The sequence below is a fragment of the Octopus bimaculoides genome, chromosome 11 (assembly GCF_046866305.1).
Source record: "Octopus bimaculoides isolate indiv1 chromosome 11, ASM4686630v1, whole genome shotgun sequence".
Classification (NCBI taxonomy): domain Eukaryota; kingdom Metazoa; phylum Mollusca; class Cephalopoda; order Octopoda; family Octopodidae; genus Octopus; species Octopus bimaculoides.
In genome coordinates, this window is record NC_142938.1 from 68,470,416 (window position 1) to 68,488,166 (window position 17,751).

General features: G+C 37.5%; 1 protein-coding gene across 1 annotated transcript in view; it reads left to right on the forward strand.

Moving 5' to 3' along the window:
* LOC106879699 (potassium channel, subfamily K, member 16) overlaps window positions 1–6,102 on the forward strand; it is a 134,198-nt gene extending 128,096 nt beyond the window's left edge. The window contains exon 5 of the mRNA XM_052971910.2: window positions 3,103–6,102. Coding sequence (XP_052827870.1) covers window positions 3,103–3,270 — 168 coding nt within the window. The 3' untranslated portion in view covers window positions 3,271–6,102. The remainder of the gene's footprint in view (window positions 1–3,102) is intronic.
* Window positions 6,103–17,751: the final 11,649 nt, after the last annotated feature.

The following is a 17,751-nucleotide window of genomic DNA, read 5'->3' on the forward strand; positions in this document are numbered from 1 at the left end:
TAGTCAATGTTGCCTATGTCTCTGCAATATGCATGTGTAGGCCTGGCAAGATGTTTTTGTAGAAGGTTTGCAATTGATCATGCATGAAAGTTTCCCTTATTCACACTACCAATTTTTATCCAAAGGAAAAGCTGCCAACATGAGCTGTTACAGCTTAGCACTAGTATCATTACAGGTGTTGCTGTTTTCAGAACATCAAGAACTAGAACAGATACTGCAAGGTATCTCACCTGTCCCTCGAGCAATTTCACCAATCCATCTTCATAATCCTCAAAGCAACTTAATTACTCATTTAAACTAGTTATACTTGAGTTATACTTGCTAATTATGGAAGCAGACCATCATTCCTCTCCTTTACTGTTCTCAGTTAAAAGGTCATCTTGTTATTACAGGCTTGCCATTTACTTAAAATAGCATGCTGTTCTATCTTTTAACTCATTAAATGTAGATCTGCCTGAAATTACCCTATAATAAAGTGTTCATATTTAAATTAAAATCTCATCATAACATGAATGATGTCATGTGATTTAAGTTAGTCAACATTATTACAAATATTTTACCAAACCTTTTGAAAGTCCTCCTCCTCCTCCTCCTCATCATCATCATCATTACCACCACCACCACCACTACCACCACCACAATCACTACTACCATCGTCATCATGTTTCTATGCTAGCATGCATAGGACGGTTTGACAGAATCTGACAGGTTCAAATACTGCATGGTTTCTATAGCATGTACAGGTTTTCTTTTTTTGTGTTGCCGCCAGCACTAGAGGGGGTGGCATACAGTTTGCAACGCTATGAACACTGAGGAGATATCTTTATGCCAGAAGGTGAGGTGTTAAAGTATGAGAGAAGGGAGCATAGGGACAGTTCCTTGCTGTAGAGGAGCTGTACGACTATAATCCCAAGGAGGTTAATTAATACTAATTAATACTAATTTCTGCAAAATCATTGAGCAACCTCCACCTTCACCATCACCACCACCACCACTTGTGAATTCCCACCAATATTTATAAAATTAGCATCAATGATATGGAGGCACAATGGCCCAGTGGTTAGGGCAGCGGATTCGCGGTCATAGGATCACGGTTTCGATGCCCAGACCGGGCGTTGTGAGTGTTTATTGAGCGAAAATACCTAAAGCTCCATGAGGCTCCGGCAGGGGATGGTGGCGAACCCTGCTGTACTCTTTCACCACAACTTTCTCTCACACTTACTTTCTGTTTCTGTTGTGCCTGTAATTCAAAAGGGTCAGCCTTGTCATACTGTGTCATGCTGAATATCCCCGAGAACTACGTTAAGGGTACACGTGTCTGTGGAGTGCTCGGCCACTTGCACGTTAATTTCACAAGCAGGCTGTTCCGTTGATCGGATCAACTGGAACCCTCGACGTCGTAAGCGACGGAGTGTCAACAACAACAACAACAACAAATCTATGATATAGTGGTGGTGGTGGTGGTGGTGGTGGTGGTGATGGTGGACTCTCCTGTTGTAAATGACAGATAAGGGTTCTGCAAATTCTTGCTGAGCAGCCAGCACAGATGTTTTGTGTACAGTGGTCAAATGATTGTATTGGACATTAGCTCACTCCCTCCATCAGATAAACATTGGTTGTACAGTTGCATGGTGTGCCACATGCCACATACCAACGTGATCACAGAGCAATGTGAAATGAAGTGATATGCTCAAGAACAGAATGCACCACCTGGTTCAGGAATTGAAACCACAAACTTGCAATCATGAGTGCAATACGCTAACCACTTGGCCATGTGCCTTCACTATATATAATATAATAAATATAATATAGTATAATAGCCTGGTGTAACCACCTGGTTCACCAGTCCACAGTCAAATCGTCCAACCCATGCTAGCATGGAAAGCGGATGTTAAACGATGATGATGATAATATGTAATATAATGTAATGTAATGTTGTGTAATAAATACAATATATAATATAACAAAATTTATGAAATAAATACATCATCATCATCATCGTTTAACGTCCGCTTTCCATGCTAGCATGGGTTGGACGATTTGACTGAGGACTGGTGAAACCGGATGGCAACACCAGGCTCCAGTCTGATTTGGCAGAGTTTCTACAGCTGGATGCCCTTCCTAACGCCAACCACTCAGAGAGTGTAGTGGGTGCTTTTACGTGTCACCCGCACGAAAACGGCCACGCTCGAAATGGTGTCTTTTATGTGCCACCCGCACAAGCCAGTCCAGGGGCACTGTCAACGATCTCGCTCGAAAATCCTACAGGAGCCAGTCAGGCGGTACTGGCAACGGCCACGCTCAAAATGGTGCATCTCATGTGCCACCCGCACAAGAACCAGTACAGGGGCACTGTCAACGATCTTACTTGGCTTGCCGGGTCTTCTCACGCACAGCACATTTCCAAAGGTCTCGGTCAGTAGTCATCGCCTCGGTGAGGCCCAATGTACGAAGGTCTTGCCTCACCACCTCAGCCCAGGTCTTCCTGGGCCTACCTCTTCCACGGGTTCCCTCAACTGTTAGGGTGTGGCACTTTTTCACGCAGCTATCCTCCTCCATTCTCACCACATGTCCATACCAGCGCAATCGTCTCTCTTGCACGCCACAACTGATGCTTCTAATGTTCAGCTTTTCTCTCAAGATACTTACACTCTGACGGGTATTCACATTGACATTACACATCCAACGGAGCATACTGGCTTCATTCCTTGCGAGCTTACGTATGTCCTCAGCAGTTACAGCCCATGTTTCACTGCCATGTAGCATGGTTGTTCGTACGCATGCGTCATACAGTCTGCCTTTTACTCTGAGTGAGAGTCCCTTTGTCGCCAGCAGGGGTAAGAGCTCTCTAAACTTTGCCCAGGCTATTCTTATTCTAGCAGCTACACTTTCAGCGCACCCACCCCCACTACTAACTTGGTCGCCCAGATAGCGGAAGCTATCGACTACCTCTAGTTTTTCACCCTATATATAACAAAATTTATAAATACAATATATAATATAACAAAATTTATGAAATAAATACAATATATAATATAACAAAATTTATGAAATAAATACAATATATAATATAACAAAATTTATATTTTTTTCTATTTTCAGTCCAGCATGGAAAACCTGCATCGGGAGAAAACACTTTCAAAGCCAGAAAAAAGTGAAAACAATCAGGTACCGATGTCGCCTGAGGATAAAAAGTCCATGCAAGAAAATGGAATAACACTAGTGAAGTTCCTTCCAAGCAGAGACTTCAAAGTTGAACCAATTAACTAATGATGGATCTAATAAACTAAAGGATTTAATATTTTCGACATAGTATTTCTTAACATTAATCTGATTAATTATCATCTTGTATCTATATATATATATTCATATAAAACCATTTGTATCAATAACATCACATTGAATACTAATAATATCATACATTTCATGCAAACCATCCTCATATCACACATTGTATATTGCACAAAGAAAAAAGGATTTTTAAACATTCACACATACACACACACACACACACACACATGCATACATACAAATATATATATATATATTTAGAGAATGTTAGTTATGGCCAGTTCATAGGGTTACCAAGTGTTTCGCATTCATAAAGTATTAGCTTTAGACATGTCTCATCAGACCTTAATGGCTGGTGACCTATAACCTTTCTTCATTAGGGTCTGACTAGACGTGTGTAAAGCTAAGTGCTTTATGGACACGAAACCCTAGGTAACCCTTTAAACTAACATTCTCTAAATACTCTCCTGCTCTATAACTTAGAGTGTGCTTCTCTTTCGGATTTATAATTTACTGATGAAATACACACACACACACACACACAAACACACTCACAAAAACACACACACACACACACACACACAAACACAAACGCACTCGCTCACACACATACACACTTGTTCACACACATTCTCGCTCACACACTTGCTCACACACACACACTCGCTCACACACACACTTGCTCACACACACACACACACTCGCTCACACACACACACACAAACACTCACACACAAACACACACTCACTCACACACACAAAAACACACTCACACACACAAACACTCACTCACACACACAAAAACACACTCACACACACAAACACTCACTCACACACACATACACACTTACGTACATATACATACCTACTTAGTGTTGGTTGTTGGAAAAAAGAGTACTCAACACCATAGTAAAAGTAAAGTCATTCTCTTGCTACTCTGAATTTTATGCACAAAATACATAATAAAGAAACACAAAGATACATACATTTTTTATTTTATTTTAAAACTTCTAATTTCAAAAGACTGTTTTTCGAAGAACATTTTTTTCCTAAATAATACGTTTCAAAGTGAACAGATTAATTAACTTTGGAAACAAACCGAAATTCCATCCTCATGCCATGAAGCATTGAATGTCTCTTTTCAATGCTGATTGACACATTTGATCAGTGAAAATTTAGTTTTTGTCAAAGTGTAACACCAGTGTTTGAGAGTGACCAATATAGCTGGTGTAATCAGTATTATTGTATTACTGTGGCTTATTTTATGGATTCCAGATGGATTTAGATTTGAATGAATTTTAAGTCAGAACCCAAAGGGATGAAGTTTAAATCCTGTTATGAAAACAAGGGCAGATATAATTGCTAAATGCTAAAACTCAGTCAATTATATTCAGGAATCCCCAAAAAGATATGAAGAAAAGCAAAAAGAAACAGTAACCCACCACCAAAAATAAAAACGAAAATGAAACAAAAGCAACAAATAAGAGTGCAGTATAAATGTAATTGTGGAAGCGCGTGGCTTAGTGGTTAGGGTGTCAGCACCATGATCGTAAGATTGTGGTTTCGATTCCTGGATCGAGCAACGCATTGTGTTCTTGAGCAAAACACTTCATTTCACGTTGCTCCAGTCCACTCAGCTGGCAAAAATGAGTAACGCTGAGATGGACTGGCGTCCCGTCCAGCTGGAGAACACATACACCATTGAAACTGAGAAACCGGGCCCATGAGCCTGGCTAGGCCTTAAAAGGGCGCATTTATTATTATTTATAAATGTAATTATCCTATGAAAGAAAGGAGAGGAAGAAAAACATTTGTCATGGTGTAGATATGGCTGTGTGGTAAGAAGTTTGCTTCCCAACCACCTGGCTTCAAGTTCAGTTCCACTGCAAGACACCTTGGGCTGAAATCTTCTAATAAAGCTCCAGGTCAACCAAAGCTTTGAGAGTGGATTTAATAGACACAAACAGGAAGAAGTCCATTGTATATATTATAATGTGTGTGTGAGCATGTGTCTGTGTATGTGTGTGCCTTTGTGTCTATCCCCCCATTGTTTGATAACCAGTTTTGGCTTGTTTACATCCCTATAACTTAGCAGTTAGTCAAAAGAAACTGATAGAATAAGTACCTGACTTTAAAAATAAGCCCTGGGAATGATTTGTTCAACTAAAAGCCCAGCATGACCACAATCCAATCTCTGAAACAAGTGAAAGATAAATGAAAAAACAAATACAACTTTCTAATGTTTCAGCAGTTGCACTTAATGAAGGACATCTATTCATTCTGTTGATTTTCTTCCTGTGCCTTTTCTTTACTCCATATTGTAATTGCATTGATGCTCTACATTTGTTTGTTATTTTTATTTTTGGAGGAAGTTTTGCCTTGGTTTTGCCCATATTTTAACTGGATATCTGGATATTAACCCTTTCACTGCAAAATTAAATCTCATGGTTATTTCAGCCAGTATTGATGTTGAATATCTACTGAAAATAGAACTGATATTTTCTGCAACTCGTGTTGTCTCAATAAAGTTAACAAATCTCAACAGAAAATAATTTCAAAAGACATTTTCAGTAAAAAATAGGTTGTTATGTAAAACTGCTTTCTGTGGTTAACGGTAATGAAGTTTTGAGTTGATATATCTGCTTTCCACAGTAAAAAAAATTAATGATTGTACTAGCACAAACTTAATCTGGTATACCACTAGATCTATCAATCAATCAAATTATAATCCTTAAAACTCAGTGAGATACCATCTCTAAAACTCAACAGAATTAATCACTGAAAATCAATAAATTATAATCAAAATTTCAATGAATTTTAATCCTTAACCTTCTAGCATTCAGATTACTCTGTCGTATGTATTGTTTATTTATTTACATTGCTATGAATTTATCATGTTTTATTTTGCAGTTTCGAGGTTTTTATGATGTTTATTTTTACCATGACATTGTAGAGTAAGTGTGAGATGTTGGGTCTGGCCAGTTTGAACACAAATGAGGCAAAATACTTTGGCCAGATATGGTCAGTTTAAATGCTAAACAGTTAAATCTCAATGAAATATAAACTAAAACTCAGTCAATAATAAACACTAAGACCCAAGGTGAATGGGTTTGCTAGGTTTGTACAAGAGTCTACAGAGAAAAATGTAAAATAAATGGAATTTGAGTCGTTTCTTCAAAAGATATTAAAAAGAATGTCAGATATTTTCTTTTGTTACAGCATACACTTTATTTCTTTAATTCTACTGAACTGCATGTCTAATCAAAAGCATCTTGGGAAAATGAGGATGAAGGTGATGATGATGATGATGATGACGATGACGACGGATCATCATCATTATAATAACTGTTAAGTTATTTTTAAATTTTAGTATGGTGCTTTATTGAGTTGTGTTTGTTTTCTACTAAAAGAAAAAAGTGGGGGAAAATGATAGTCTAGATATTCTTTGAAATTCAGATTGAGTTATGGTAGCATGTAGTTCAATGTTTCTAGAACTTCTGGTCTCATTTTCAGGTGGGCAGAGTCACTGAACATTTATTTTGGAGAATTGTGAAAATATTTTGCTCATGCTGGCTAAAGATCTGATCTCCAAGCTAAAGTTTTAAGTCTTGTGATACAAGCAGGAAAATAGAATTCAAAACATGATTTTACATGCATGTATGTATGTACATATGTGTGTGTGTGTGTGTGTAAATATATATATTATGTGGTAAGTCTTCAACAAAGAGAAAAGTACTCAATCAGCTAAGAGAGTAAAGATAACATAATAGTAAAAACCACAAATTTTGTGAAATACAACCACCCAGGGTTTCCTGACCAAAGCATTAATTTATTTTGCCATTTTTCAAGCTGAGAACAAGGCCATTTGTCAGTTGCTTTTTATGTAAGGGACTCTTATTCAAACGTCACCTGCTTAAAAACCAACTGACAAATGGCTTGTTCTTAGTTTGAAAAATGGCAAAATAAATTAATGCTTCAGTCAGGAAACCCTAGGTGGTTGTACTTCACAAGACTTTCAGTTTTTATTATAAAATCATACACACACATACATATGTATCTACACATAATTAGGATAAAGTCATTAAATTAATGATTTATCAGTGCCCAGTGTACAAAAAAGATCATATGGGTTAAGTTAATATTTAAAGTATAATTATAAGAATATAATTGTAATAATAATATTTATTATATTTTTATAATTATACTTTATATAAATATATATATTTGGCGTTAGGAAGGGCATCCAGCTGTAGAAACTCTGCCAAATCAGACTGGAGCCTGGTGTTGCCATCCGGTTTCACCAGTCCTCAGTCAAATCGTCCAACCCATGCTAGCATGGAAAGCGGACGTTAAACGATGATGATGATGATATGGAAGATGTGTTTGTGTGTATGTGACAGGCCATTTACTTGATCCCACTTAAAATCAATATTTTTCATCCGATTTCTTTCATGCTTGGCACATACATCACTTATGTCCCACAGATGGTTCTACACTCTTTAGATTTTTCACTTATGGAGTAATGGGGCTTCTTGTGTCAGAAAGGGTTAAAAAAAACCTCCATTTCTGTTATATGGTGACTATTGTGGTAACTCTTTGTGAAGTAACATTCAGAAATTGATTCTCTCCCTTACATTTGTATCCCTCACTATACTTTTTTGGTTGACAATTGGTGGGTCGTACCCCACGAGATGCTCTACAAAACATTTCATGCACACACCACTGTAGAATTCTGTCAAATCCATATGTTATGTATGCAAGTACATTACCAATGGATTGGGCAGAGTCGTTTTTCAAATAAAATCTATATGATCAACAGATTTTACAAATGATGAAGTGACTCTTTTCGAAACTGGATGCTACATATCCACCAATGAAGCCATATGCAGAACCTGAAGATTCCCAATTCATGAACGATACCCTCCTATGATTCATCTCAGCATTCATTTGAAAAATAGGAAGTGAATTTACTTCACAGAAAACAACTTCATTCAAAAAGCAGCTGCCCTGTGAAAGTATTTTGTGGTGATCATGTTTTACAAAGTTTGCCCTATCTTGATGTTGCCATAGTCTTAGTTACTTAAAGTTATAGTGTTCACCACATTAAATATATTAGCAATTCACTTTATTACAGCTTTGTTAGTCTTATATATTCTCCCCACCTCTCATGGCCTTCTTTCACCTATGCACAGTCAACCCATTCGCAAAGTCTATTTTGTACGCTGAAGTGCCATGTTATTATACATGGAATCAATCATGTTCCCAGTGGCAACGACGAAAACAAGGCTGGCCTATGCAGTTGGATCCAGCCGTGTACAAAGGCGACACAATCAGATGCACCTACACAGTTCACCCGTTGAACTCCGAATGCTTCCATCTGCAGCTCTTACTTCATGTCATCAAGGGACCAACCTCCTTCAACAACCTCTGCACAGTGGATGGCCACTTATGTGACACTTTCAAAGATGCCTGCTCAAAATGGGGACTTTTGGATACAGATGATCAATATGATAATGCACTTGAAGAGGCCTCTCTGTGTCATTCTCCACACAAGCTCCAACACCCTTTTGCAATAATGCTAGTTTTCTACAACCTGACAGACACATTCACTTTGAAAAAAATACAAAGACTCAGTGTGCCATGACATTTTGTTGCAGACTCGCCAAATCACAGGTAGCGTTGACACTGGTACTTATTTAATCGACCCCAAAAGTCGACCTCGGCAGAATTTGACTTCAGGACATAACGGCAGAGGAAATACCGCTAAGCATTTTGCCCAGTGTGCTAATGGTTCTGCCACCCTTATATATATATATATATATATATATATATATATATATATATATATATATATATATATATATATATATATGTATATATATATATATATTCACATATATAATGCATTGTGTTCTTGAACATATTTCATGTTGTTCCCATCTACTCATATATATAAGGGTATATATATATATATACTTATATATATATATATTGGGTTGGCAAGAAAGTAAATAGATAGAGTTATGATTTTTTTTAATGACTTTTGTCAATGTTATGATTTTTTCCTTTTGGCATTTGATAGCCATTACTTTTAGCTTACTTTACAAGCAAATTGTGCGTAAGTTTGTTTACAACTGTTAGTTTAGTGTCAATTTTAACATGGAGTGCAAAAAGGAACATTTTCACCATATTTTGCTCTTTTATTTTCATAAAGGCAAAGCAGCTGCTGAGTTTCACAAAGAGAGATGCGAAGTTTATGGTATTAATTACGTAACAGAATGCACATGTCAGAAACGGTTTAAAAAATTCCATTCTGGAGATTCTTCACTCAAAGATGACCTATGTTCTGGTTGACCAACTGAAGTTGATGATGACCAAATCAAAGCCATAATTGAATCTGATTGTCATATAACTGTGCGAGAGATTGCAGAGAGGCTAAATGTATCACACACAACAATTAAAAATCACTTAAAATGTCTTGGACTCATTAAGAAGTTTGATATTTGGGTTCCACATAAATTCAAAGAAAATCACTTAACACAATGAATCAATATTTGTGACATGCGTCTCAAACACAATGAAATCTACCTTTTTTCGAAACAAATCATCACTGGTGATGAAAAGTGGATTGTCTACCATAACATCAATCGAAAGTGATCATCATCCAAGCATAATGAACCAGCACAAATCACATCGAAAGCTGAATTGCATCAAAAAAAGGTCATGCTGTCAATTTGGTGGGATTACAAAGGTGTTGTGTATTTTGAGCTGCTTCCAAGGAATCAAACAATCAATTCAGATGCTTACTGTCAACAACTAATGAAACTGGAGGAAGCAATCAAAGAAAAACGGCCAGATCTGGCAAATTATAAAGGAATTGTGTCCCACCATGACAATGCTGGACCATACATGTCTTTGCTAACTCATGAAAAATTATTGGAGCTTGGTTGGGAAGTGATGTCACATCCACCATATAGCCCTGACCTTACACCATCAGATTAACATTTATTTTGAAGTTTGCAAAATTCTTTGAATGGTAAAACTTTCAATAATGATGATAACCTAAAATCACACTTGCTTCAGTTTTTGGCTGATACAGACAAGAAGTTCTATGAACGTGGACTCATGAAGTTGCCAGAAAGATGGTCAAAGGTCATCAAACAAAATGGAAAATATATAATTGATTAAAGTTCATTATTTGTATGAAAAAAAAATGACTTATTTCCAACTAAAACACCGAAATTACTTTCCTGCCAACCCAATATACATGTGTATGTGTGTGTGTGTACATACATACTTATGTGTATGTGTGTGCGTGTGTGTGTTTTGTATGTATGTATATATGTATGTATGTATGCATGCACGTATGTATGCATGCATGTATGTATGTGTGTGTGTATGTATGTATGTATGAATGTATGCATGCATGCATGTATGTATGTATGTATGTATGTATGTATATCTAAACAAATATGATAGGGAAAAAGAAAGAATGCTCTCGGTGATAATAATGTCTGAGAGTGAGAATGAGGCAGTCTATTGATAGAAGCAATTAGTAAAATAGTTTTTCACAAAAAAATGCTGTAATTTAGACTTGTGTCAACATAGACAGCATAAAGATTATTGGCCCATTTAAAGAAGGGGTAAATATCATATCGTGTTGTCATTTCCTCTCACTTAAAATTTGGTCTTCTTTTTTAGAATTGATAACCCCACATTGAGTTCACCCGGTGGGGAGGGGTCGGGGGTCGGGCTCGGTAAGTGTTTGGCAAGACTCTTTCCTCAGTAAAAGTGGTGGTGGTGGTGGTGACGGTGGCGGTGGCAGTGGTGTAGAGAGGGTGATCTTGGTGGTGATGGTGGTGGTGGTGGTGGTGGTGGTGGTGGTTGTGGCAGTGGTGCTTGTGATGGTGCATGTTGTTGTTGTAGTGGTAGTGGTGGTGGTGGTGGTGGTACTTGAGATGGTGGTTATACTGGTAGTGTTTGAAGAGAGGGTGGTGGTGGTGGTGGGGAACCTCGTTGCGTGTGTGTGTGTGTGTGTGTGTGTTGGGGTGGGGGTGGGGGTGGGGGAGTGGAGATCTAGTTGTGTTTGAACAATGAAAGGATGTTTGAGGTTATTCAGAGTGTGATAAAAAATATGTGGGGGCTGGAAAAATGTTTTGGTTGGGTTGTCCCCCCCCCCCCCCCGATGGCAGAGAAGAAGTATGGATTATGGTTTTTTAGAACCTGTTAACTCTCACTTTGTCTGACTGTTTGTCTGTTTTCCACTCTCTCTCTCTCTCTCTCACTTAACTTTTCATTATTACTGATTCATGGTTTGTGATGTCAATAGCTTTAGTCTCTCTCACTATCATCACCATCATCGTCTTACTTCCAAAACCACCACCACCACCACCACCACCACCATCATCTTCAGCATTCATCATCATCATCATCATCAGCAGCAGCAGCATCTTTACCACATTCATCATTCTTTTCTCATTGTTATCTTAATCATTGTCATCAGTTTCATAATTATATCATTACCATCTTCATCATCATTATCACCACTACTACCACCATCACCACCACCATCGTCATCATCATTATCCTCACCACTACTATCATCTTCATTATCACCAAGGGAGCCTCTATGTGGTTGTTCAACTGACTAGAAAATACAGCTAACTCTCTTTCAAACCATACCCTACCATCTTTAACAAAAAAAATGAGAGAATTGATTTAGAGGGTTTTACCAAAGACTTCAAAGATTTATATTTAATCAACTCTCTTGGAAGAAGTTCCAAACATTTTATTTGTCCTAGAATAGTTCATTCTTGAATCCATTTAGAATCATTGAAATAATGTTCCTTCCTGCCCATGTGTGAAAATTTTCATGGTATCAGTTCTCAGCTGTTATGCCTAGAGTACAGATATGTAGTTCGTACTCTTTGGATCTTCATTTTCATGCAGGATGACCGAAGACAAATCTATGTTTCATCACCACTGATAATGGTCTTCATGAAGTCTGGGTACTGGTTTGCACAGTCCAACATGTCCCAAGTGATTTCCATGTGGAGTTGTTTCCGCTTCTCTGCTGGCACCTTGGGGACATTTCCCAACACTCTCCACATGCACAAATCCTGCATTAAAATGGAATGCGTTAATCCTGTGCTTATTCCCACTTCATGAGCAATATCCTGGATTGTTACATTATGGTCTTCCATAACTATTCACTGAACCTTCTCAATCAGCTCCTTGTGTTGGCTTGTGGATGGTCTGCATGAGCATGCCCCTCTCTCCACTGAAGTGTGAGCATGTTTGAAACAATTGTACCATTCTATGATCTCACTTTTGCCCATGGCATCATCACCAAAAGCCTGCTGAATCTTCCGGATGGTTTGAGCTTGAGTATCACCAAGCTTTTGGCAAAACCTATTTCTGCTTGATGCATTTGGTCATATAGCATGAAAATGAAAATCTGACGAGTGTGCAGTACACATCTGTGGTCTAGGCATAACAGCCAGGAACTGATGCAGCCTACTGGAACAAAAATTTTCACCCACACACAGAAAAAGGATCATCATCTCCCACCCAAAGGATTTTGCCCACATTGTATTAGTCTTGGTAGGAAAAAATAAAGTCGAATACCTTTTGAATGCACCTTGTATGTGTATATATATATATATATATATATATATATATGATATATATACTTCATCTTTCTTTACATATTTTCAACTCATAATTTGACCACATGTTGTTTACTGAATCTCTAGTATTTTTGCTCCTTTTATTTCTATATTTCTATACATATAATATATACATACATATATATATATATATATATATATATATATATATATATATATATATATATATATATATATATATACCAGAGTAAGCACATAAATGTGAAACAAGGTGGGATAGAAAAATAGTACTCGAATACCAAAGGTAGAGTAATATGCTTTATTAATAAAGCTGCAAAGATATCATAAAAACTGTTACTTAGAGTTTCACCATTCTCATTTGTTGGACCTGATGAATGGGAACATGAAACTCTGAGATTTTTGTGATGTCTTTGTAGCTTTATTAATAAACCATATATATATATATATATATATATATATATATATATATATATATATATATATTCTTTTCTTTTCTTTTACTTGTTTCAGTCATTTGACTGCGGCCATGCTGGAGCACCGGCTTTATAGTCAAGCAAATCGACCCCAGAGCTTATTCTTTGTAAGCCTAGTACTTATTCTATCAGTCTCTTTTGCCGAACCGCTAAGTTATGGGGACGCAAACACACCAGCATCGGTTGTCAAGCGATGCTGGAGGAGACAAACAGACACACAAACATATATATATATATATATATATACATATACGACAGGCTTCTTCCAGTTTCCATCTACCAAATCCACTCACAAGGCTTTGGTCGGCCCGAGGCTATAGTAGAAGACATTTGCCCAAGGTGCCACGCAGTGGGAATGAACCTGGGATCATGTGGTTGGTAAGCAAGCTACTTACCACACAGCCACTCATGTAATTTGGGGATGAATGGGTGTATAGCAATTAGTGTGTTGAGTAAAGCATATTCACAGTTTGGGCTACCTGGTGTCATCCATGGTTTGGGTATATTTCCTCTGGATCTACATCAGGAATTCTGCAGTCTTAGTTGAGATTAGAACTTGATGAAGGAAACGGAAGAGAGATTCAGCACTAGTCTTTATTCAGTTTGACAATTGTTTCAACCCATCCTGCAACTGTCCATTATGGGTAGGATTTTGTGCATTTAATGTGTTGTTTGTGTCACATCAGGTACATGCATAAAGAAGGGGATTTCCCACTAGATATACCGAGTTGTCCTAGGCATGTTCTTACCCATCAATTATATATCTATATATATATATTCTTTTACTTGTTACAGTCATTTGACTGCAGCCATGCTGGAATATATATATATATATATATATATATATATATATATATATATTTCATTTCATTTCAAAGTTTCAGCTCAGAGCTGCGGCCATGCTGATGCAAATACTCAATGTATATGGTTTGTTTGTACACCAGATTTGCTGCAGTATAAAGCTTAGGGATGACTCTGTTATAATACTGGGTGTTAAAACATCTGAAAGTCATAGACAAGTGAAATAGATAGATAGATAGATAGATAGATAGATACACACACATACATACATACAGCATGGACAATGAACGTTAAATGATGATGATGATGAGAAATATAATTTCAAAGTGTTCGTCGTGTCATAATGAGAATCTGATTAAAGACTTTGCAATTAAAAAAAATGTAGAAAACTTTTCAAACATAAATAAAATGGAAGTATATAAAAATAAATGTTATTTTCCATTTTACAGTTAGTTTTGTTTCATTTTGAAAACTAAAAATTTATATTTTAAATTATATACATATATGACTACTGACCGAGACCTTTGGAAATGTGCTGTGCGTGAGAAGACCCGGCAAGCCAAGTGAGATCGTTGCCAGTGCCCCTGGACTGGCTCTTGTGCGGGTGGCACATAAGATGTACCATCCTGAGCGTGACCGTTACCAGTACCGCCTGACTGGCCTTGCAGGGTTTTTGAGCGAGATCGTTGCCAGTGCCCCTGGACTGGCTCTTGTGCGGGTGGCACATAAAAGACACCATTTCGAGCGTGGCCGTTTTCGTGCGGGTGACACGTAAAAGCACCCACTACACTCTCTGAGTGGTTGGCGTTAGGAAGGGCATCCAGCTGTAGAAACTCTGCCAAATTAGATTGGAGCCTGGTGTAGCCATCCGGTTGCACCAGTCCTCAGTCAAATCGTCCAACCCATGCTAGCATGGAAGGCGGATGTTAAACGATGATGATGATGATGATGATGATGATGATGGAGGCACCAAAATCTTTTAAGCGCTCAGCGCCTCTATGGGTTTTAATTCAGCCCCATTTAACATGTAGAAATACAGTGTTTCTAATCAGGGTAGATTTAGAATCAGATGAAATTAGTTCTGGCTGTAGTAGGGACAGTGTGCTGTACCATATATCAAAAGACATTGCTAATATCAATAGTTATAAAGAGTAATCAAGTAGAAAAAGAGACCGTTTATGGTAGGGTGTGACTGTTTTGAACAAGTGTCAGGTTTTGTGTTAAGGAAATATGAGATCACAACATGCAGGAGAGAACAAGATTATTGTTTCCTACCCCACCTCAAACCTTTGTTCTCTATATTACTTTTTTATATCACATTCTTGTGAAACCACCACCCTTCCATCTGATCCACCGACTCTTTCCCTTTTTGTGCTCTCCTACCCTGAGTTTGCTCTTGCACACCATCACTACCATCTTTCTTTATCTTCATCTCCCTAATTATTACTACTCACTCTTATAATATGGAGTAGCCATGTCACTCCTCTATAACAAGACATCTGTTCTTGTGCTTCTATCATACTTTAGCCTCTCAGAACCTGGCATAAAGCTACTTCACTCTTCCCAAAACCCCTCACTTACGCATGGAAGTTTTCCTTTTTCATGTTCTTTTCTTGTCTAGCAGCTTACTTGGTGACCTCACTAGTACTGGTGGCACACAAAAAACAAAAAGGTACTCAATACACACTGTAAGGTGATTGGTGTTTGGCAGGGTATTCAACCATAGAAAATATGCCAAAGCTGACTCTGGAGCTCAGTGCAGCCCTGCAGCTTGCCAGATCTTGTCAAACCATTTGACTCTGCCAACATGGAAAATAGACATCAAATCAGTGTTTCCCAACCAATTATTTTTATTATCTATAAACCCCTTTAATTACTATTCTATTTTGGTGAATCTCCATAGCCATTCAATGTTTAAAATCTAGTTTTATACATACCTCTTTCAAAATTCCTATTTTGTTTTTCACACATTAGTTTGAACTATGTAAAATGCTTCCTGTCCATACTGACTCATCAGGGGAATCCAGTTAGTACCTGTCAGACAGCTGTAAGTTTCTGATCAGATTTTAGAGGCTTTTGTACCCATTTCTGCTATGTGCTGGCTCTACACAGTCCGTCCATGTATCCAAAACACTATTCCAGTCCCAGACCAGTTACATTACCCCAGTGCTCAACTGGTACTTATTTTAACAACCACAGAAGGATGAAAGACAAAGTTGACCTCAGCAAAGGTCAGCATTATCTTCCAACTTTGAACACAGCATTGTCAGCTGGAAGAAATGCACCTAAGTATTTCATTTGGCACGTCCTATTGATTCTGCCAGGTCACCACCTTGTCCTCAATAATAATAATAACAATAATCAATTTAGCTTTTCAAATATTTAAACAAATGGTCAATAATATTTGTGTGTAATCTTTTTAGGTAATTAAATGTATCTGCATATAAAATACTAAAATCAATAATTTTGTTATTATGTGTAATATTTTAGGTCAGTAATATCTGTGTGTGTATATGTGTTTGTGTACGTACATGTGGGGTATTTTAGGTTAGTAGAACCTCAAGGTGCTACCAACAGCACAATTACCGTGTTTACAATGAAAATCTATACTTCACTATTTTCTAGCCAAAAATGAGTTTCACATACAATAACTTTGTTTGCTTTTTAATGCTTCCATCAGGAAGAAGCAGGTTGTGCATGATCGCCTATCGGTCGTCCTCCTCATTCTAAACCAGTTGGAGAAATTTCACCTCTTACACTGCATGTGCTTTGTGAAAGGCATGGATATGGACATTACTGTCTTGAGGGCTGGGACTTAGAAGGCCACTTACCCAGTTTGCATAGTGTATAAGGGATCGAGATTATAGCATTCCCCCCTCAACATGACACCAGTCCGTTGCAAGTTTATCCATTTACACATGAGTAGATGGGAACAACATGAAATGAAGTGTTTTGTTCAAGAACACAATGCATTATTTGGACCAGGAATTGAAAGCCCAATTTCAAGATTGAGAGTGCTACACCCTACACCTTAACCACCAGACCACATGTATAAATCTCACACAATCTCTCTTTATTATTTCACTACAAAAAGGCAGCAAGTTGGCAGAATCCATTATTTGCCAGACAAAATGCTTTGTGGAATTTCTTCTGACTTCGCAATCCGAGTTCAAATTCTACCAAAATCAACTTTGCTTTCCATCTTTTCAAGGTCGATAAAATAAGTACCAGTTGAGCACTGGAGTCAATATAATTGACTGGCCCCAACCCTGTGAAATTTCAGGCATTGTGCATATAGGAGAAAGTACTATTTCACTACAAATTTCTTGCATTATTCGGTACTTCTTCGGAATTCCCCACCCTATAGCTTTTGAACCAGTTATTTTTTTTTGTATTTTTTCAGATTCATATGTTTTCAATATGTTAGCAAATTTTTTTTAAAATTTCAATCCCTCCCAATTTATTTGCTTTGTTTACAATTGACATGCTGTCATGCACAAAATGACAGCTTCCAAATCCTATTTCCTGATTGGGTG